This window comes from Nothobranchius furzeri, chromosome 2, assembly GCF_043380555.1.
Source record: "Nothobranchius furzeri strain GRZ-AD chromosome 2, NfurGRZ-RIMD1, whole genome shotgun sequence".
Classification (NCBI taxonomy): domain Eukaryota; kingdom Metazoa; phylum Chordata; class Actinopteri; order Cyprinodontiformes; family Nothobranchiidae; genus Nothobranchius; species Nothobranchius furzeri.
The window spans coordinates 75,684,919-75,705,926 of NC_091742.1; the positions used below are offsets into that span (position 1 = coordinate 75,684,919).

Here is a 21,008-nt window from a genome sequence, read left to right on the forward strand (position 1 = left end):
CTTAACTTTGAATTTTCAAGTCATAATCAAGTCATCTGTCCAACTTCAATTTAATGACGATGATAATAAATAAATTCCAGAACTAAAGCTTCTTAAAGCTTCATTTATTTGCTCAAACAAGCAGAAAGTTCAACTGAAACTGATTATAAACAAAGTGCTGCTGCATTTAGCCGTACAAGATCAAACCCAGAACGAAGAACGATTTATAATTTTTGTCCATGTCGTGCCACTCATCAAGTCAACAGACGCAAGTCGATTCAAGTCGCAAGTCATTGGCGTTCAAGCCCGAGTCAAGTCATAAGTCTTTATAGATTTTATCAAGTCAAGTCAGAAGTCATTAAAATATTGACTCGAGTCCAAGTCATGTGTCTCAAGTCCACACCTCTGAAAAATGATTTAAAAACATGAAAAAGTTGCAAAGTATGGCTTCAATAAAGTCAAACAGATTGTTATTATAAACACATGGGCCAAGAAAAGACTTTCAACAGCTAAATGTGATTCGCTGTTGTTTCAAATGTCAGCGTTAGTTTATTATGTATGTGAAGGGAAGCACCTCGTTGAAAACTACATAACATTAAACATATTCTATATGACAACTTGGGTAAGGTGAGAACTTTTATTGTTATTTTTTATTCATTTAATATTATTTTCACAGTAATGAATAGCCAGAACCCTTAGTTGGAAAACAACCTTAACCTAATCACAAAGTCCTTTTTAGTCCCTCACATGCTTGAACTGGTAAAGCCAACACATTCTTACACCCAAAGCGTCGAAAAATGACGAAGGGTGACCAGCATTTGTTCGGGAGGCGACGCACTGGGCCAAAGCATCGCTTTCAGACGCCCGTGGTAAAACTGAGATTTTAGCGAACTGTGACCTTTACTCTCTTGCAATTCAACTTTCCCCTCACCCCATCCTAACCTTAACTCATTTGCAAATGAAACACTTTGTTTCTTGTTGTATCGTTCCTCTCAAACACGGTAAATGGGAAATTTAGAACAAGAAACTGGGTTAAGGTCGGGATGGGGGTGAGGTTAAATCGCTAAATGCCCCAACGCATCGGAAAAAAAAAACGCGTGGTCACCCTATTGGCCAGGGCAAATAACGGGAAAATACATTATTTCTTGTACCAGCACAAAGGATGAAGGACTTACAAAGGTTGTTAGAAATGATCAAGATAACATAAAGATATATTAGGAGGATCTGGGTCGTTTGCAGCCAGACAAAGTACATTCACAGTCCCGAGGGCACTGTGTGTTGGGAAACAAATCAAATCCATGACCCAATACGTGATACAATTCATTCAATGTCTTACTCTGAAGTTCTGGGTGGTCTGTATTCTTCCCCCACTGAGCACTTGTCAGCCATGTACCCGTACTCTTGCTGTAGCAGCAGAAGGCTGACCACAATATTGAAGGAATCTTAATCTTGCCGTTAAGAAATTTGTTGTCCGTGCCAGGCTGTGCTCCGATCACCACATAAGCTTCTATCTGATCATTGTTGTTGACACAATAATTCCCCATATAGCTTTTCAAATCTCTTTCAATAATTCTCCAGGCCACTGTGTTAAATTTATCCACTTGTGGAACAGCGTTGGTCAGTGTGAATGTAGATTGTTTTACATTCATATTGGATCCAAAGGAGTTTGGTAATAAATGTCCTTTCTGATAATTCTGACTGGTATCGTAGTCGTCTGGCGTAGCCTGGAATTGGTAACTCTTGTTTCTTTCAGGTATCTCCATGTTGTTACCACTGTGAAGGTTCTCAAGCTGTAACAGAATGAAGACTGAATTAGAGACGGTTAACAATAGATAACACAAACATACTGAGTTCCTCAGATCTTTAGTTCTTCACAAATGATTAAAACAGAAACAACCAGTGAGATACGGCTGATCTGATGTAGTTGATTCAATGATTATCATCAGAGTGAGTTTCCATGAAAACATATTTTTAGAACTTATCTATGTACAAAAATCCATCTACCAACTAAACTATAGTTCTGTGTAAAAACACAAACCTGTGGTTCAATCATCCAAATGTCACGTGGCCTTCCAGTAGCATATTGTGTGTACTTATAGGCAGAAAACACTGGAATCTTGTTGGTGGTATCATAAAGTGTCACAAATGTTACCGTGTTTTCAAAAGTTTGGCAAATGGGTTTGTATCTGTTTTGGTTTATGATGTTTCCGTGGGCCAAGATTCCTGGGATGTTTGGTGGAGTTTGCTGACAGAAGAAGTTGTGGCAGGCTTGTAGTGAAGTCACCACTCTGGTTTCTGTGGGACCCGTGATGGAGAGCAGCAGAGCAGTGAGGACCATTAGGTCCTGCACCTTCAGGACTAGCATCTTCAGAGCCTGGTACAACTCAGCTAAAGGAGAAGTAAAATATTTTAAAATTTGACATTTTTTGACAACCATAGAACGTCTGCTGTGTGGGTATTGTTAACATTCTATTGAGCTGTTATTTGATGCTATTTAAACACCATAATTAGGTGATGAGGTTCGCTCCACAGACCCTGGTTATCTGTCATATAACCAGACTATCATAAGGTGTGGAAATTAGCAAAAAAAAAAAAAGATTGTTAACTAATTATAAACCAAAAATAAAACAAAACTCAGTAGATAAGTGGGCGACGGTAGCACAGGAGTTAAGTGCTTGCCCCGTAATCGGAAGGTTGCAGGTTCGAGCTTGCTCAGTATGTCGCTGTCGTTGTGTCCTTGGGCAAGACACTTAACCCACGTTGCCTGCTGGTGGTGGTCGGAGGGACCGGCGGCGCCAGTGCTCGGCAGCCTCGCCTCTGTCAGTGCGCCCCAGGGCAGCTGTGGCTACATTGTAGCTCATCCCCACCAGTGTGTGAATGTGTGTGTGAATGGGTGAATGACTGATTGTGTTATAAAGCGCCTTGGGGGGTTCCAGGACTCTAGAAGGTGCTATATCAAATACAGGCCATTTACCATTTACCATAAACAGATGTAAACTCTTGTAGACAAACTTCTACATAAACATCAGTGGTTATAACTAAATGTAGAAAGTCTATACCCGAAAAACGTTTATCAAATTTGAAAAACTGAAGAGATTCCAAATGATCAGAAATAAAAGTACTTTTTTTTCTGTGCAACATGCTAATAAATTAACACAAGTTAGACAGAAAGTTGTGTAATTAAATAAAATAACAGAGATAAAAAAAAGCCAAGTTACAAAAATCTGCATAAAAATCCTAACAAACAACTGAGAAATAAGCAGAGTCTGAAGGAAGGAGAATAAAAATAAAACACGACATTTAATCACAGCAGAAATCAACCAGGATGAAATGAATACTCACACAATCTGCAGCAACTGTCTCTCTCTCTCTCTTTTGTTCTTTTTTATAGCGTGTAGTTTCCTCATGCTGAACAGGTGCATCATCGTGTGAGCTCTGTTTCCTCCTTCCTCATTCTGATGCTTCATCTTCCCGCATCCTGCAACTCTCAGGAATTTTTGTTCCATTGTTTCCTTTAACCTGAAACTTACAGCTTCGAGTACAAATATTACACCTCATGTTTCCTCAATAAAAGCCAAATTTCTCCTTGTCATTCTGTTTTGCATAAAGACATTGAATTTGTAAAAATCCAAAGTAAACAAAATGAACATCTTACATTGGCTAGCTCAGTTATTTACAGCTTTTTTGTTTTTTTTAAGATGAGTGAGACAAAGATTATACGTACATTTGAAAAGCTTCCCTATGAAATTCAAAACAAACCAATAAATAAAAGAGACTATTTTTATTTTATGCTTTATCAAAATGAGTTCATTACTAAACACAAGCCAGAAGACAGTGTGGTTGGGGCCTGGGATAAAATGATAGATGCCCCCACCCCTGAACCTGCTGCTGCTATTCCTTTGTCTCTGACAAACGGCGTGGCCGCTGATCTGTCTCTGATCCATCATGCCCGGACTCTCGGACCGGCAGCAGGCTCCTCTCGACCTGCTCCGCCGAGGTTCTCTGGGCTTCACAGAGTTACTAACTCGGCTCATTTATGAGAAAATAAAGGTTGTAATGAACTTAAAATACTTTTATAATCACAAAAACTCTGAAGCCTTTGTGCTGTTACGATTTGTTTCAAAATGAAATTGTTTAAAAATGCAGTCAAAATCAAGTGAGCGTTTGTTGCTGCTGAGCGGAGAGCTCAGGTGTGTGTGCATACAGGTTTTGCAGGTGTGTGTGTGTGTGTGTGTGTGTGTGTGTGTGTGTGTGTGTGTGTGTGTGTGTGTGTGTGTGTGTGTGTGTGTGGACTTAAGCAAAAAGCAAGTTTCAGAAAGACAAATATAAAGGTGCCTTTTCTGTTTGGAAGTTAAAAAAGTCTTTGAAAAATAATCAGAAGTGCTTCTGAAACCAGTCCAACCCGTCTGTGTTAAAACTGGCATGTACAGGTTTCTGTGTGATCTGTATGAATCCTCCTTATTTTAGTGAGGAAACCTATGACATATAAAAATAAAGACAATCTGATCTCTGATTTCTTTAATATAAAAACGCTAGCCAAATGTTCCCGTTTACAGCACTGCCATGTTGTGTTTTTAGAACCAGAGTATGTGGAGATAAAGTCCCACCTCATCATCTAATCACAGCATCACATAACTATTTACAGCCGAGTGTATTAGAAAAGATCATTAGAAGTTATGACTTCTAATGATCTTTTCTATATAAACATTATAATAACAACAATAGCTATTATACAATAAATGTCGAAACACTTGGCTGCTGTGTTTGGTTACTAGTGAAAGTGTCTTTTTGGAGCCTTGGTGTCTGTGCTTCAGTTTAGCAGAGAAAGGGTGTGAAGAAATCAGGACGTTTGTGTAAGACTTTATTGCGCAAAAGCATCAAGCTCAATAACAAAAATCATTTGAAATGTGAGACACCGACTTGTGCTGCACACACAAATAAAAAATACATTTCAATGAAACATTTAAAGTATTGTTTACAGTTTGATGCATGCATTGTAAAACTCAAACGTGAAAGGTTTTTAAAAATTTGCCAGTGAATTTTTTATTCATTATATTTTTCACTTTTTTTATTGTTACTATAAGAGAAAATAACTCTTCTTAGTACATATTAGTCCAAATGAATACTAATCATGAAAACTAACTAAATGCAGATTCCTGAGTCTCTTCACATTGCTGGTACTCGTACAACATTTCGTAATAGGCCAGGACTGTCTGGTAACGGTAATATAATTGTGCAGAAGGAGCATCTGAGCAGGAGAAGGTTAATAAAGGAAATTGAAAATCTGCAGAAGTTATGGCTTCAGTCGTTGATTTGACATGGAACAAGTACACTGTACTAGGAGTGAATTCAGCATCAGTTGAGATTTGAGTAGTTTCAGTGCTACTTGTGAAAGAGTGTTGGGTGGTCTGATTCCTGAAACCCAGAATAGAGGCTGAATAAGAGCCGTTAGAAGTGCTACCTTCCACTTGTTGAGTTGTGACTGTAGCTACAGAAGAAGCTGGAGGAAGTTTAGTGGAGCTAATTCCTAGAGTGCTATGGCTCGTTGTAGAAACTGCAAAAGTGGGTAGCAAAGACTCAGTAGAACTACTTTCTTCTGGTGTTTGAGCCATGGCTGTGACTGTATCAGCAGCTGGAGAAGAATGGGTCAAATAATTTTCCTTATCTGTGCTAGAAGTGGCAGAAATTGTAGATGAGGCAGGACTGTTGTTGGGAAAGTCATGGGTAAATGGGTGATGATGGTAGTTGTTGGTAGTAGAGGTTGGGATTGGGGTGGTGTTGGTGGTGGCTGTAGCTGATACCTTTGTAGTGGATGTGATTGTTGTTAAAGCATTACTTTTGGTTATTGTAGAAACTGTTGGTGTTAGTGGAGTGATAACAATTTGGGGTTTAGTAGTTGTTTGGTATGTTGTGGTTAAATGGGTGGTGGTGGTAGGTGTTTGTAAAGATGTTGGGGTCACAGGAACACTGGTGGTTAGTGGAATAGTTGTTGAAGATGTATCTGATAATTCGGGTTCAGTTGTTAGTGGAATGGCGGAATATTTAGGAGTGGGGTCAGAGGTCTTCGGAAATGTCAGTGCATTGATTGTAGGGGATAGAAGGGGAGGGGGAAAAATTCGAGAAGGTGTGATGGGAGAGGGTACTATGGGAGGGGGTTCTATGGGAGGGGGTACGATGGGAGGGGGTATGATGGGAGGGGGTATGATGGGAGGGGGTATGATGGGAGGGGGAACTATGGGAGGGGATACTATGGGAGGGGGTACGATGGGAGGGGGTACTATGGGAGGGGGAACGATGGGAGGGGGTACAGGACTACTTCTTGGAGTTTCAGGATTTTTTTCCTGTTCTTTTTCATCCTCATTTTTTTTCTTTTTTGTCGTAGTTTTGGTGGTAAATGTTGGGGTGGTGGTGATGGTGTTTGTAGTTGATACCTTTGTAGTAAGAGTGGTTGTGGTGGTAGTTGTAGAGGTTGGTGATGTTTGTGGAGTGACAGTAGTTTGGGGTTTAGTAGTTGTTGGGAAAATTGATATTGAACGGGTGGTGGTGGTAGCTCTTTGTAACGATGTTGGAGTCACAGGAACAGTGGTTGTTAGTGGAATAATTGTTGTAGGTGTATCTGATGATTCTGGTTCAGTTATGACAGCTGAAGTGCCAGGTGTATAAGTTGTTGTAAAAGATTCTGGCAAAGCACTTAAAGAGGTGGAAGTACCATCTGTTGTAGTAAAAACGGTTGATGTAGAACCAGAGGTCCGAGTTTTGACAGAAGTAGAAGTGAAAGAACTGAATGTGCTGGCATGACTGGGGGAATGATGTGTGGACTTTGTTGTAGAATGGTCTAATGGGGTTGTGGAATGATCAGAGATTGAAGAGCCAGTTGTGGTGGTAGTAAAGTCAGGTGTGCTACTAAACTGTGGAGTGTTGGTTGAATCTGGGACAAATGTTGAACTGACAGGATTAGATGTACAGGTAGTAGTGACTGATGCAGAAGATGCATAACCAGATGAACTGCTAACATGGATGGATGTAGAAGATCCAGATGTAGTTGGATTAATCGCTGATGTAGTAAAAGGGATGGTGGAGCCAGAAGTGGAAGAAGTTGAAAATGGTGGGGAAGAAGTGGCAGTATGAGGACCAGATGTAGAGCTCGAAGAGATGGAATTAGAAACACCTGGTGTAGAAAAGGTGTTAATTGGACCTGACGTAGAGCTTGAAGGGGTAGACGTGGAAATACCTGGTGTAGAAAAGGTGTTAATTGGGCCTGACGTAGAGCTTGAAGGGGTAGACGTGGAAACACCTGGTGTAGAAAAGGTGTTAATTGGATCTGACGTAGAGCTTGAAGGGGTAGACGTGGAAACACCTGGTGTAGAAAAGGTGTTAATTGGACCTGACGTAGAGCTTGAAGGGGTAGACGTGGAAACACCCGGTGTAGAAAAGGTGTTAATTGGACCTGACGTAGAGCTTGAAGGGGTAGACGTGGAAACACCCGGTGTAGAAAAGGTGTTAATTGGACCTGACGTAGAGCTTGACGGGGTAGACGTGGAAACACCCGGTGTAGAAAAGGTGTTAATTGGACCTGACGTTGAGCTTGACGGGGTAGACGTGGAAACACCCGGTGTAGAAAAGGTGTTAATTGGACCTGACGTAGAGCTCTAAGGGGTAGACGTGGAAACACCCGGTGTAGAAAAGGTGTTAATTGGACCTGACGTAGAGCTCTAAGGGGTAGACGTGGAAACACCCGGTGTAGAAAAGGTGTTAATTGGACCTGACGTAGAGCTTGAAGGGGTAGACGTGGAAACACCCGGTGTAGAAAAGGTGTTAATTGGACCTGACGTAGAGCTTGAAGGGGTAGACGTGGAAACACCCGGTGTAGAAAAGGTGTTAATTGGACCTGACATAGAGCTTGAAGGGGTAGACGTGGAAACACCCGGTGTAGAAAAGGTGTTAATTGGACCTGACGTAGAGCTTGAAGGGGTAGACGTGGAAACACCCGGTGTAGAAAAGGTGTTAATTGGACCTGACGTAGAGCTTGAAGGGGTAGACGTGGAAACACCCGGTGTAGAAAAGGTGTTAATTGGACCTGACGTAGAGCTTGAAGGGGTAGAGGTGGAAACACCCGGTGTAGAAAAGGTGTTAATTGGACCTGACGTAGAGCTTGAAGGGGTAGAGGTGGAAACACCCGGTGTAGAAAAGGTGTTAATTGGACCTGACGTAGAGCTTGAAGGGGTAGACGTGGAAACACCCGGTGTAGAAAAGGTGTTAATTGGACCTGACGTAGAGCTTGAAGGGGTAGACGTGGAAACACCCGGTGTAGAAAAGGTGTTAATTGGACCTGACGTAGAGCTTGAAGGGGTAGACGTGGAAACACCCGGTGTAGAAAATGTGTTAATTGGACCTGACGTAGAGCTTGAAGGGGTAGACGTGGAAACACCCGGTGTAGAAAAGGTGTTAATTGGACCTGACGTAGAGCTTGAAGGGGTAGACGTGGAAACACCCGGTGTAGTAAAGGTGTTAATTGGACCTGACGTAGAGCTTGAAGGGGTAGACGTGGAAACACCCGGTGTAGAAAAGGTGTTAATTGGACCTGACGTAGAGCTTGACGGGGTAGAAGTGGAAACACCTGGTGTAGAAAAGGTGTTAATTGGACCTGACGTAGAGCTTGACGGGGTAGACGTGGAAACACCCGGTGTAGTAAAGGTGTTAATTGGACCTGACGTAGAGCTTGAAGGGGTAGACGTGGAAACACCCGGTGTAGAAAAGGTGTTAATTGGACCTGACGTAGAGCTTGAAGGGGTAGACGTGGAAACACCCGGTGTAGTAAAGGTGTTAATTGGACCTGACGTAGAGCTTGAAGGGGTAGACGTGGAAACACCCGGTGTAGCAAAGGTGTTAATTGGACCTGACGTAGAGCTTGAAGGGGTAGACGTGGAAACACCCGGTGTAGAAAAGTTGTTAATTGGACCTGACGTAGAGCTTGAAGGGGTAGACGTGGAAACACCTGGTGTAGAAAATGTGTTAATTGGACCTGACGTAGAGCTTGAAGGGGTAGACGTGGAAACACCTGGTGTAGAAAAGTTGTTAATTGGACCTGACGTAGAGCTTGAAGGGGTAGACGTGGAAACACCTGGTGTAGAAAAGTTGTTAATTGGACCTGACGTGGAGCTTGAAGGGGTAGACGTGGAAACACCTGGTGTAGAAAAGTTGTTAATTGGACCTGACGTGGAGCTTGAAGGGGTAAACGTGGAAACACCTGGTGTAGAAAAGTTGTTAATTGGACCTGACGTAGAGCTTGAAGGGGTAGACGTGGAAACACCTGGTGTAGAAAAGGTGTTAATTGGACCTGACGTAGAGCTTGAAGGGGTAGACGTGGAAACACCTGGTGTAGAAAAGGTGTTAATTGGACCTGACTTAGAGCTTGAAGTAGTAGAAGTAAAAGTTGGTGACATGGAAGTAGTACTATAAGGATCAAATGTAGAACTAGATGTGGTAGAAGTTGTGAATAGTGGAACAGAAGTAGAACTAAACAAACCAGATACATATGGTAACAACATTTTAGGATATTCTTTATTTATATTTCAACTACTTAAAAACACTTTGAGGGATCAGTAATTACATTTATCATAAGCAACAAATTATTTTAAGTAGGGGTGGGACTTGATTAAAACAATTATTCTAATAAATCAGAGACTATGTAATCAAATTTTCTTGGCGAATCAAATTTTAATTGTTTAGAAAAAAGTTCCCCAAAGCAATTTTTTAAATTACAAATCATTTTAATGAGGTCATTGTGAGTACTGTAAACTGAAGCCCATTTAATTTCTGAAAAGAAAAAAAAATGCTTTTAAATTATATTTCAATTCAAAACAATAATACATAACAAACATTTCACTTTGCTTGAAAGGCAAGCTGTGATAAAATGCTTAAAATGTTTATTGCCTTATTTTTTTAGCTAATTAATCTAAATTAATGCATTTATTTCAAATTCTAAATAACTGAAATTGCTACAATAAACAGACTGCTAAAATAAACAATCTTACTTCTCTGTAGATCTGGGTTGTATGAACATTCAGAAGTGAAAACAAGAAAAGCAACAAAAGGAGCTCTTCCTCTGATATGGCCAAACAAATAAAAAGGAAGCTGTATTAATAAATTGTGAACTTTCAGTGGCACCTTCCTCTTTTCTGTGACCTAACTGAATTCAAGAAAGAGCTGAACTTCTCAGACTCACAGAACAATCGCACAACCTCAGGGTCTCAAATGATCTGATATACTGGCCTGAGATCCGAAAGAAAGAAAATAAAGAAAACAGTCTTTTATATAGCGCCTCTCAAGATAAAAATCGCATGAAGCTTCACAAAAATAAGTTTTAAGTATAAAAAAGATTTTCAAAGATTATTAAAAACTCTCCAAATCAAGAGGAACCAGTTGAGGTGGCTCGGGCATCTGGTCAGGACGCCTCCTGGTGAGGTTTTCCGGGCAAGTCCAACCGGGAGGACACCTAAAGGTAGACCCAAGACACGTTGGAGGGACTATGTCTCTCACCTGGCCTGGGAACACCTTGGGATTTCCCAGGAGGAGCTGGCCCAAGTGGCTGGGGAGAGGGAAATCTGGGCCTCTCAACTTAGGCTGCTGCCCCGGCGACCCGACTCCGGAAAAGCAGATGAAAATGGATGGATGGATTCAAAATATTTTTAAAATGAGAACAAATAAAAATTGTGATAAAAATGTAAGGAAAGGGAGAGAGAAAATTAATAAGAAAGAGGGAGATCAGTGGATCCCAGGAAAGGTGGAATAAGAGCAGAATAAGGAGAGGGTGGTGATGAAGGTCACAACAAAGCCAACTTGAACAAGTGAGTCTTCAGCTGCTTTTAAAGGAGACCACTGAGTCCACTGATCTCAGGCTCAGGGATAGAGAGTTCCAGAGTCTGGGGGCCACAGCAGCAAATGATCTGTCACCTTTGGCCTTTAGCCTGGTGTGTTGCACATCCAGTGGACTTTGGTCACTGGACCTTAGGGACCTGCTGGGGGTGTAGGGACTAAGAAGATCACCAATGTGTGATGGTGTGCGTATTGTAAACTGTCCATGTAAGGCCCTGAAGACCAGGGGGCTCATTTATCAAGCTTGCTTATGCACAAAACGGGATTGGAAAACTGTGTAAGCAACTTTCCACGCAAACTCTGGGATTTACGAAAGAAAACTTAGCGGAAAAATGTGCGCAACTTTAAGTTGACTAAGGACCTTGCTTACACACATTTTGGACATGGAGAGCACCTGCAGTGCTGCTGCTGAGAAGGATAAAATTTTGAAATCCTGCCGCATTATCACTTGTACTGCTTCGTTTTTACACAAAACAAGGCCCCCCACAGGCACACACACGCACGCATGCGCACACACACACACACACACACATGTGCACACACTCACACACACACGCGCGCACACACACACAGCCTGAAGCGCAGAATATGGAATGCAGAATATCAGCAGGGGGACAGATTGAGACAGAATGTCATGTGTCTGTGACAGTGTGTGTCCCGTCACCGTGACCCGATTGATCATCCACCCTGGCTACTTGTACAGGGGAGATCTCCATTTGGCTGACTGGTTAGCGTGCGTGACTTTCACCTGGGAGTCTGGACATCGAATCCCAATTGGACCGTTTTTTTTATATCCGCCACAGATCTTTCTGAAGAATTCACAACATTGACGGCTTCAGCAACGCTGTGCCTCTCCGTGGATTTTCTCTTTTTTGTTTTGCAAAATCACATCCTTTCATTTTTCCACCTCACCCAGGTACCTCAATTTCTGCTTCTGTGAAATAACGCTTCCTTGAGCTGCCTTGATCTACAGTCGCCATGTCTTTGGCGGAGCGCTGCAACAGCCGGCTTATGTATATGCATGAGATCCACAAGGCACTTTGCGTTGACCATTTATGGCAGAAAGTGGGCGTGGTGATGTGACTAAAATGCAGCTGAGAAACAGTCTCGTAAAAAGCTCCCAGCCATCCAGGTTTTGATAGAGTCTAAGCAGGAGTGTAACAGCTGCAGCTTAGACATCTCATGGGGCTTAAAGGAGATGTGCAGTTGGATGTGTAGTGGATCAAAGGTCAAATCTACATAAAAAATGACCAGAAAGTAACTTTTAATTTGAAGACAAAAACACCCCATCTGTCAGGCCTCCAAACTAGAAAGCTCTGAACCAGGCCTTGTTACCGTACAAAGACATAACATCTTCAGTCAAGGTCTCAGGTGGGACTCCTGCATTTTTCACCCTGACTAAAGTTCATAAATGACTTCACAATTTATAGGTTGAAATAATCAAATGTGTTGAATGAACGAGATGTTTAAATCCTCAACTGTTTGAATACTCTGTGCATGTAATCAATGATGTGTTTAAATGAATATTTTTCCTGCAATTATTCATTTCAGATCTTAAACTACACCAGATCAGTGTTTGTTGATTTAACAAGTTAATCTATCAGTATACTCATACACATTATAATAAGATTATTATTAATGTTTAACATTTTACTTCACATAACTGTTAAAATACATTTCCACATCACAAAAAGTTAAGGTTTATAAATAAGGAGGGTGATAAAACAGAATTATTTGCGGATCTAATTCAGTTTCTAGCTGACCCCCAGTCTGGCCAAATCAGTGAACAAGCATTTTGAAACCATCCTCTCTTTTGACATCAGGTCAAAGCCTCTCTGCAACGCTTGCGAGTGATTTCAGACACAACGGCTCGTTTAAGAGCCACCGAACAGCCTCAGACAAAAAACAAGCATTCCAGCTTCCTGCTGTCACCTGGAGAGATTTCAGACTAGACGGGTCGTATTGGAGCTAATCTACGGGTTCCTGATTCAGAGAGGTTCACTCCACCGGCAGTGTCCATAACAACCTCCTGGATCGCACGAAGATCTTCACACAAGGGTGCATAGACTCGGCACAAATTGCGTTGGATGGTTTTCTAAACAAATCTCCAGCTCACAAAACTATACAGCTGTAGCGTATTTCTACATACTAGAACCAACACTGTTTGCTATCAGTTGTTAGATTCTGAGAATGATCAAGCACATTAGCATATGAGCCAATATCATGTATAAATATCCAATATACTTATATAATCGTTAGAAGTTCACACACCAACCTGCTTGGTCTATATTTAATCCAAAGATTAATATTTAATTTAAGATAATTAGATTTAATAGCAAAAGTTTATTTTTGAATCAGAAGTTAGGAATCTTTGCTTTTTCAATAACCAGAAATATACACCATTCTGTGTTTAATTTCAAGAAGAGAGTCAAGTTTTTAAAGTTAAGAATTTATTACTAACAAATTTAAACTTGACAATTTGGAATGACAATTCAGAAATGACAATTTAAATGACAATTCATGGATGACAATTTACCAGCTTTGATATTAAACTTGTTTTGAAGGCAAACCTGTGACTAAATGAAAGCTAATTTGAAAATGCGAGTTTTGGATGCGTGAATGTTCTCAGAAGGTTTCTTTCAAAGAGAGAGGAACTCGTTCTGGGTGAAATGATGGTTTTGCAGCTAACTGTTGTTACTTAGAGAAACAGCATCAGACGTCATCTGTCGAAAGTGTCTACCTCACCCAGTTTCAGGAGACCCCCTTATGGATCCGAGATGTCAGGTGGAGATGACTTCCTCCGGGCACGAGGCTGGTAGAAGGTGTCATGGTCCGTGGTGAGCTGCCTGCCTGTAACCCTGTTTTCTCCTCTGAGCATTGTTCCACAGGTGGGCGTGTCTGAGAACTTCCAGCTGCAGCTGATTTCATCATCAAGGCCCAGGGGATTTAAGGAGCAGTGTGACACTTCACCATGTCGGATGATTACTCTGTTTGGGTAGCTCTAGCCTCCAACCTGATTTTGATATTTGTATCCTGTTCATGTTAACCTGCCGCCTGAAATTCCTGAATGCCCTTCCCTGCTCTCCTCCAGGTTCCTCTTCATCTCTCATCATCTCCAGAACAACCCCAGATCTCTGCATTCCTGACCACACTGCTTCATCCCCTTGCCGCCCGCTCTGAGCCGCTCACCTGCCATCAGCCATCCCTGCTCCTACTCCTCTGAATAAATCAATTCCCTCATCTCCTGGATCTCCTCAGCTCACCCGGACCTGACCTAACCCTCCCTGTACATTTCACCACTACCAAGAAACAGTAAGCCCAGCCTCCAGATAAGTCTCCATTGCTTCCACCTTATATTCACTCTGTCTCCCTCCTCAGAATTTCCTCCTGGTATCCTGCTGCCAGTCCTACACTTCGTCGGTTCCCATCTCGCCCTTTGCTCCTCATCTAATAACAAAAACCTTTTTACTTACTTACCTGTTCTCTGTGTTGTGATTCTGCATGTCGTGGGTCAAGAAACTGCCACCCACCATGACAGAATCATCCGGCCAAAATACTGACTCCATTGCAGAATCCAATCCGTCCGTTAATATCCCGCCTGCCATTTCTGAAACACTCCCCCGTCATGAACACGCCATCCATAGATTGCTGGAACAAGTATCTGACTCCCACCAACGGTTACTCCATAATGGCAACATGTTATGCAACCTCACCGCTAAGCTAACCCCCCCCCAGAACCTTCTGCTCAGCAGCCTCCAGTTTCTCTTCTGTCCGCACATCCGGTTCCGTCCCCAGCAATAAACTTCCGGATACCCAACTCTCTCCCATCAGACACCTATTCCGGTGAGTTCGGCAAATGCCGTGGTTTTTTATTTAGCTGTCAGTTGGCTTTTGAGAGATCGCTCGAAGCATTTGTTTTAGATTCAGTAAAAATTTCTTACATAATCGGATTACTCCGAGGCAAGGCGTTAGACTGGGCCGAGGCTAGGAGTCATGACGCCAGTTTTCTGCGCGGTTCCCTCTCACGGTTTCTGACCAAATTTAAGCAGACATTCAATAATTCTGAGTCCCCAGCTGAGATAGCTAAACGGGTGTGGAATCTCCGTCAGGGAAATCAGACCGTAGCCGAATTTGCTATCGAGTTTCGCACGCTGGCAGCAGTTTCCTCCCTCGATAGTAGTTCACTCCTCGGAGAATTTACCCAGGCATTAAACGATCGCCTCCAGGATCAGTTGGCATTATGCCAAGAACCCCGGGACCTAGAAGCTCTTATAGCCCTGTCATTAAAAATAGAAAAATGACTCAAGGAACGTTCTAAGGGTTCTCAAGGGCTCCATCCACCGCTAACCCAGACTAATGACTTTCTACCACCAGTCACAGCACCATCTGGAGACGAGCCCATGCAGATAGGCAGAACTAAATTAACCCCAGAGGAGAGGCAATGCCGCTTCACCGCTAACCTCTGTCTCTATTGTGGTCAACCTGGTCACCGACTATCAAGTTGTGCTCTACGTTTAAAAGGGCAAACCCACCAGTAGTTCTGGGAATACTGGTGGGAGGTAATGGTGTCTCTGAATCCTGCTGTACACTTTCCTGTACCGTCATGTTTAACCAAAGGAGTTGTATGTTGAAGGCCCTGCTGGATCCAGGCTGTGAACGTAATATTCTGGATCAAACAGCCGTTCAGAAGCTGGATATTCCCACTATTCCCCTTCCAACACCTTTGAGAGCATCATCCCTGGATGGCAACACACTCACCGCCATTACCCACCAGACCGTGCCAGTGAACCTACAGGTATCAGGCAACCACCAGGAGAGTATTTCATTTTTTGTGTTTCCTTCTCCACACTCTCCTGTTGTCGTAGGACATGACTGGCTTGTCACCCATAATCCCCAAATAAATTGGAAGACGTCCCAGGTTACTGTTTGGAGTTCTCATTGTTTAACTAATTGCCTTCGTTCTGTTTCACCTACTAGTTCTGCATCAACTCCCGATCCACCGGTTCCCCCCGACCTGTCTGGAGTACCAGAAGAGTAACACGACCTCTCCCTCGTCTTCAGTAAGGACCGTGCCTCCTCTCTGCCCCCTCACCGACCGTATGACTGTGCCATCGACCTCCTGCCTGGCGCCACACTCCCATCCTGCAGATTGTATAATCTATCTAAACCAGAGCAACTCAGTATGTCCACCTACATAAAGGAATCACTAGCATCCGGTTTAATTAGACCATCCACTTCACCCCTGGGCGCAGGTTTTTTCTTCGTTTCTAAAAAAGATTGTTCTCTGAGGCCCTGTATTGATTACAGAGGTCTCAATCAGATCACTGTTAAAAACAAATATCCACTCCCATTACTTTCCTCTACTTTCGAACCGGTACAAGATGCAACTATTTTTACAAAACTGGACCTGGGCAACGCCTACCATCTTGTCCGCATTAGATAAGGTGACGAATGGAAAACTGCATTTAAAACTCCCTTAGGCCACTTCGAGTACTTCGTCATGCCTTTCAGTCTCACAAATGCTCCCGCCGTTTTCCAGTCCCTGGTCAACTCTGTCCTCTGAGATTACCTCAACCAATTTGTCACAGTGTGCCTGGATGACATTCTGATCTTTTCCAGATCCCCAGCAGAACATCGTCAACACGTCAGAGCCATACTTCAACGCCTCCTGGAGAACCGTCTGTATGTTAAAGCAGAAAAATGTGAGCTCCACATTCCATCAGTAAAGTTCCTCGGTTTCATCCTCGAGAGCGGGCGGTTGAAGACAGATCTGGACAAAATCCAGTCAGTTCTCTCCTGGCCAACTCCCACCACACCTAAGCAACTTCAACGTTTTCTGGGATTTGCACATTTTTACTGCAGATTCATTAAGGATTATAGCAAGACTGCCGCTCCACTCACTCAACTCACTTCCATAAATAAACCTTTTGTCCAGTCCCCTGCTGCTGAGAAGTCCTTTCAGGACTTAAAGGACAAGTTCACTTAAGCACCCATTGTCACCCGTCCCGTCACCTCTGCCCAGTTTACCCTGGAGGTTGACGCCTCAGACTCTGGTGTCGGTGCTGTACTTTCACAAGTCTCCCCCTCAGATCACTGTCTCCATCCATGCGCCTTTCCTCTCGACGCCTCTCACCTGCTGAACAAAATTACGATGTTGGGGATCGGGAACTGCTGGCCATTAAATTGGCTCTGGATGAGTGGCGGCATTGGCTGGAGGGAGCAGAACACCCCATCCTCATCTGGACTGACCATAAAAACCTGGCATATTTGAAGGAAGCAAGAAGACTAAACCCCCGACAGTCCCGCTGGTCCCTATTTTTTTTTCCCGTTTCCATTTTCTTATCTCTTTCAGACACGGTTCCAGAAACACCAAGCCAGACGCTCTATTCCGATTGTACTCTCCCAATAAGGACCCTGAAATCGCACCAATCCTGCCACCATCCTGCATCGTGGGCGCAGTAGTCTGGGACCTCACCAGAAAAGTTCAAGAGGCCCAACTAACTGAACCAGACCCAGGTACCGGTCCACCTCAGAAAATGTATGTTCCAACCAGAGTCCGTGGTGACCTGATCCATTGGGTCCACACAGCAAAATTCTCAATTCATCCGGGGGTCGGCCGTACTCTAGCTCTTATCCGCAGAACCTTCTGGTGGCCATCCATGCACAAAGACGTCCGTGAATACATCAATGCCTGTTCCATCTGTGCCCGTAACAAATCCAGTAACCAACCTCCAGCCGGACTCCTCAACCCTCTTCCTGTACCCACTCGCCCTTGGTCCCACATTGCTTTAGATTTCGTTACTGGTTTGACCCCCTCTAATGGTTTTTCTGTCATCCTCACTGTTGTTGATCGTTTTTCCAAATCCTGTCACCTGGTCCCTCTCAAAGCACTCCCATCTTCTGCCGAAACAGCCCAACTACTATTTAAACATGTTTTCTGTCTTCATGGCATCCCCTCTGAAATATTATCTGACCGTGGCCCCCAATTCCTGTCCCGTGTTTGGAAGGAATTCGCTCATCACCTGGGGGCTCGTGTCGCCCTGAGCTCCGGATTCCACCCTCAGACGAACGGACAATGTGAGAGGATGAATCAAGAGCTCGAGGCCATGCTAAGGTGTGTCTGTTCATCCAACCCGTCTGGTTGGAGTTCCCAACTTCCCTGGGTGGAGTATGCACATAATGCTCACACATCTATATCCACTGGTCTGTCCCCGTTTGAAACCGTACTTGGCTACCAGCCCCCTCTGTTTCCATCAACTCAAGATCCTCCTGCTACCGCTCCCCAGTTCATTCGCCGTGCCAGGCGCACCTGGGCCCAGACCACAGAGGCCCTGCAGAAAACTGCAGACCGGAACCGCCGCCTTGCAGATCGACACAGACAACCTGCTCCGGTGTATACCCCTTGGCAGAAGGTCTGGCTCTCCACCAGGGATATCCGCCTGAAGGACACCAGCAGGAAACTGGCTCCTCGGTTCATCGGTCCATACTCCATTGTTGATGTTATCAGTCCGTCCACTGTCCGTTTGGCTCTGCCAACGTCCATGAGGGTCCAGCCGGTGTTCCACGTCTCCCTGATTAAACCTGTCCTCTCTAGCCCCCTGTGTCCTGCTCCTGCTCCTCCTCTGCCTGCCCGGCTCGTCGGAGGTAGCCTGGTTTATCCTGTCCGTTGTCTCCTTGATGTCCGCCCCCGGGGCCGGGGCTTCCAGTACCTGGTGAACTGGGAGGGTTACGGTCCCGAGGATCGCTCCTGGGTTCCCCGCTCTTTTATCACCGACCCTGATCTCATCAGGGACTTCGAGGCCTCTTGGGCTTCCTCCTCCTCCGCCTCCTCCTCCTCCTCTGCTCGGCCGCCAGGTGGCGTCTGTTGGGGGGGGGGGGGGGGGGGGGGGGGGGGTACTGTCATGGTCCGTGGTGAGCTGCCTGCCTGTAACCCTGTTTTCTCCTCTGAGCATTGTTTCACAGGTGGGCATGTCTGAGAGCTTCCAGCTGCAGCTGATTTCATCATCAAGGCCCAGGGGATTTAAGGAGCAGTGTGACACTTCACCAAGCCGGATGATTACTCTGTTTGGGTAGCTCTAGCCTCCAACCTGATTTTAAAATTTGTATCCTGTTCATGTTAACCTGCCGCCTGAAATTCCTGAATGCCCTTCCCTGCTCTCCTCCAGGTTCTTCTTCATCTCTCATCATCTCCAGAACAACCCCGGATCTCTGCATTCCTGACCACACTGCTTCATCCCCTGGCCGCCCGCTCTGAGCCGCTCACCTGCCATCAGCCACCCCTGCTCCTACTCCTCTGGATAAATCAATTCCCTCATCTCCTGGATCTCCTCAGCTCACCCGGACCTGACCTAACCATCCCTGTACAGTCTCTATTGTTTCCACCTTATATTCACTCTGTCTCCCTCCTCAGAATCCTCTCCTGGTATCCTTCTGCCAGTCCTGCACTTTGTCGGTTCCCATCTCGTCCTTTGCTCCTCATCTAATAATTAAAACATTTTTACTTACTTACCTGTTCTCTGTGTTGTGATTCTGCATGTCGTGGGTCAAGAAACTGCCACCCACCATGACAGAAGGACCTCAATGCGACCAAATCAGTCCTGGGATGTCTCCATGGGTCACACGACTGATGAAACTATTTGCGTCTCAAAATCAATAATTCTGAAGGAGTTTTGCATCAGCTGGTTATCGTGCGTTTATTCAAAGCTATTCTTATCGGCGTGACAGAACAGCAGGTAGAGGCTTCAGGGCAGCCGTTCCCTTATCCTCAGGATGGTGGTTGGTTCACAAACTGAAGTTTTGCTGCTGGAAATTTAGTTTTAACAAACCCCTCAGAACACGCCCACTCTCAGAGCAAGAAAGCTTTGGTCATGAGTCAAAGACATGTGATGTTTACTTTTACCCTGTGGTACCCTCTGTGTGAGGCTGGTCACGTACAAATGACCTTCTGGTTTACTGAACACACATTACTGATTAAGAGATTATTTATGATGATTATAATAACAGTAATAAGGTCAAAGAGTTTATTAACATTATTTAAAAATTATTATTGTGATCTTGAAGTGTCCTTCAATCTGGGACAGAACTGCAGCAGATATAGATGATATTAAACAGACATCATGGGTCCTCGCTTGTTTAATCTGTGGGGCAAAGTTAGTCGACCCAGCTGACCCAGCTGGGAAAATGTGACCTTTGTCACAAATTAGAGGACCTTCGTGACGCTACACAGCCAAACTGATTTTACAACCCAGACTCCCAAAACTCTCTGTGATACTTAAGAAAGGTTTTGCTAAAACATCTACCTCCATTACATCCAATCACTTCACTCCACGGTCCAGAAGTAGATGGGCGTGACTTAGGCTCCCTATATCTCCCTGGGGCCAGAATATTCCACTTGCAATTTCAGAGTGCCGCACCAGTCTGTTGGGACTTTGACATACCTGGTGCTGGAGTCTGCTTCCAGCATTTTTCCTGCGTGTTTTAGATCATGAACTCAGCTGATTTGTTTAATTTAGTGACAAATCACTCTTGTAGACACTAATGATGAGGAGATATTTGAGCTGTTAGATTAAGGTGTTAAAAAGACGAATGCACAGTGAGGATATAGGTTTTACTTTTGGACACTAGGGGGTGTTGACAGTAAGACAAAACTGCCAAGTCTCCCTTTAAAGCAGACGTGTGCAACTCAAACTGGAACTGGGCTGAAATGAAAAACTGGGACGAAGTCGTGGGCCAAATTCAATATTTATTGAAAACTCACGGAAGATGTGCACTTCTGCAAATATGTACTGTTGAAACTTTTCATTTGGAAACAAACTTATTTTTGCAGTAACACTGAATCTGGAATAACTAAATTACACACACGCAAGTAAATTTAAAAGAAAACACACATCAGTGATATTTAGTACTGAATATGTCTTAATTTTTTAAATTTTTTTACTTCTTAAAATGTGTGTGTATATATATATATATATATATATATATATATATATATATATATATACACACACACACATATTAGGGCCGGGACTTTAACGCGTTAATTACGATTATTTAATTAGAAAAAAATAACGCGTTAAAAAAAATTAACGCATTTAATCGCAGCTTGCATTTCAAGCACGGCGGAACCTTTGTCATTGCACGTTTTCCTCGTAGAC

At 43.7% G+C, this 21,008-nt stretch overlaps 2 protein-coding genes across 3 annotated transcripts; both read right to left on the bottom strand.

Moving 5' to 3' along the window:
- Window positions 1-307: 307 nt before the first annotated feature.
- On the bottom strand, window positions 308-4,642 carry LOC107395309 (endonuclease domain-containing 1 protein). Of its 2 annotated transcripts, XM_070547969.1 has the most exons (3): window positions 3,322-4,642; window positions 2,018-2,367; window positions 308-1,769 (listed from the first exon to the last, which is right to left on the bottom strand). In XM_070547969.1, the coding sequence occupies exons 2-3, from the start codon at window positions 2,342-2,344 to the stop codon at window positions 1,194-1,196; spliced, it is 903 nt and encodes a 300-aa protein (XP_070404070.1). In that variant the 5' UTR covers window positions 2,345-2,367; window positions 3,322-4,642; the 3' UTR covers window positions 308-1,193. The 2 variants fall into 2 exon arrangements, with proteins under 2 accessions (XP_070404070.1, XP_070404069.1); XM_070547968.1 differs by lacking the exon at window positions 3,322-4,642 and having other exon boundaries at window positions 2,018-3,184.
- Window positions 4,643-7,691: 3,049 nt separating this feature from the next.
- On the bottom strand, window positions 7,692-9,725 carry LOC139062048 (mucin-2-like). Its single transcript, XM_070542204.1, has one exon. The coding sequence runs from the start codon at window positions 9,525-9,527 to the stop codon at window positions 7,692-7,694; it is 1,836 nt and encodes a 611-aa protein (XP_070398305.1). The 5' UTR covers window positions 9,528-9,725.
- Window positions 9,726-21,008: the final 11,283 nt, after the last annotated feature.

Coding starts and splice junctions, on each gene's coding strand:
- LOC107395309 (XM_070547968.1), bottom strand. CDS start 2,416: ATGGTTGTCAAAAAATGTCAAATTTTAAAATATTTTACTTCTCCTTTA. Junction 1,770..2,017: donor TTTGGATGATTGAACCACAG/GTTTGTGTTTTT, acceptor ATTCTGTTACAG/CTTGAGAACCTTCACAGTGG.
- LOC139062048 (XM_070542204.1), bottom strand. CDS start 9,527: ATGTTGTTACCATATGTATCTGGTTTGTTTAGTTCTACTTCTGTTCCA.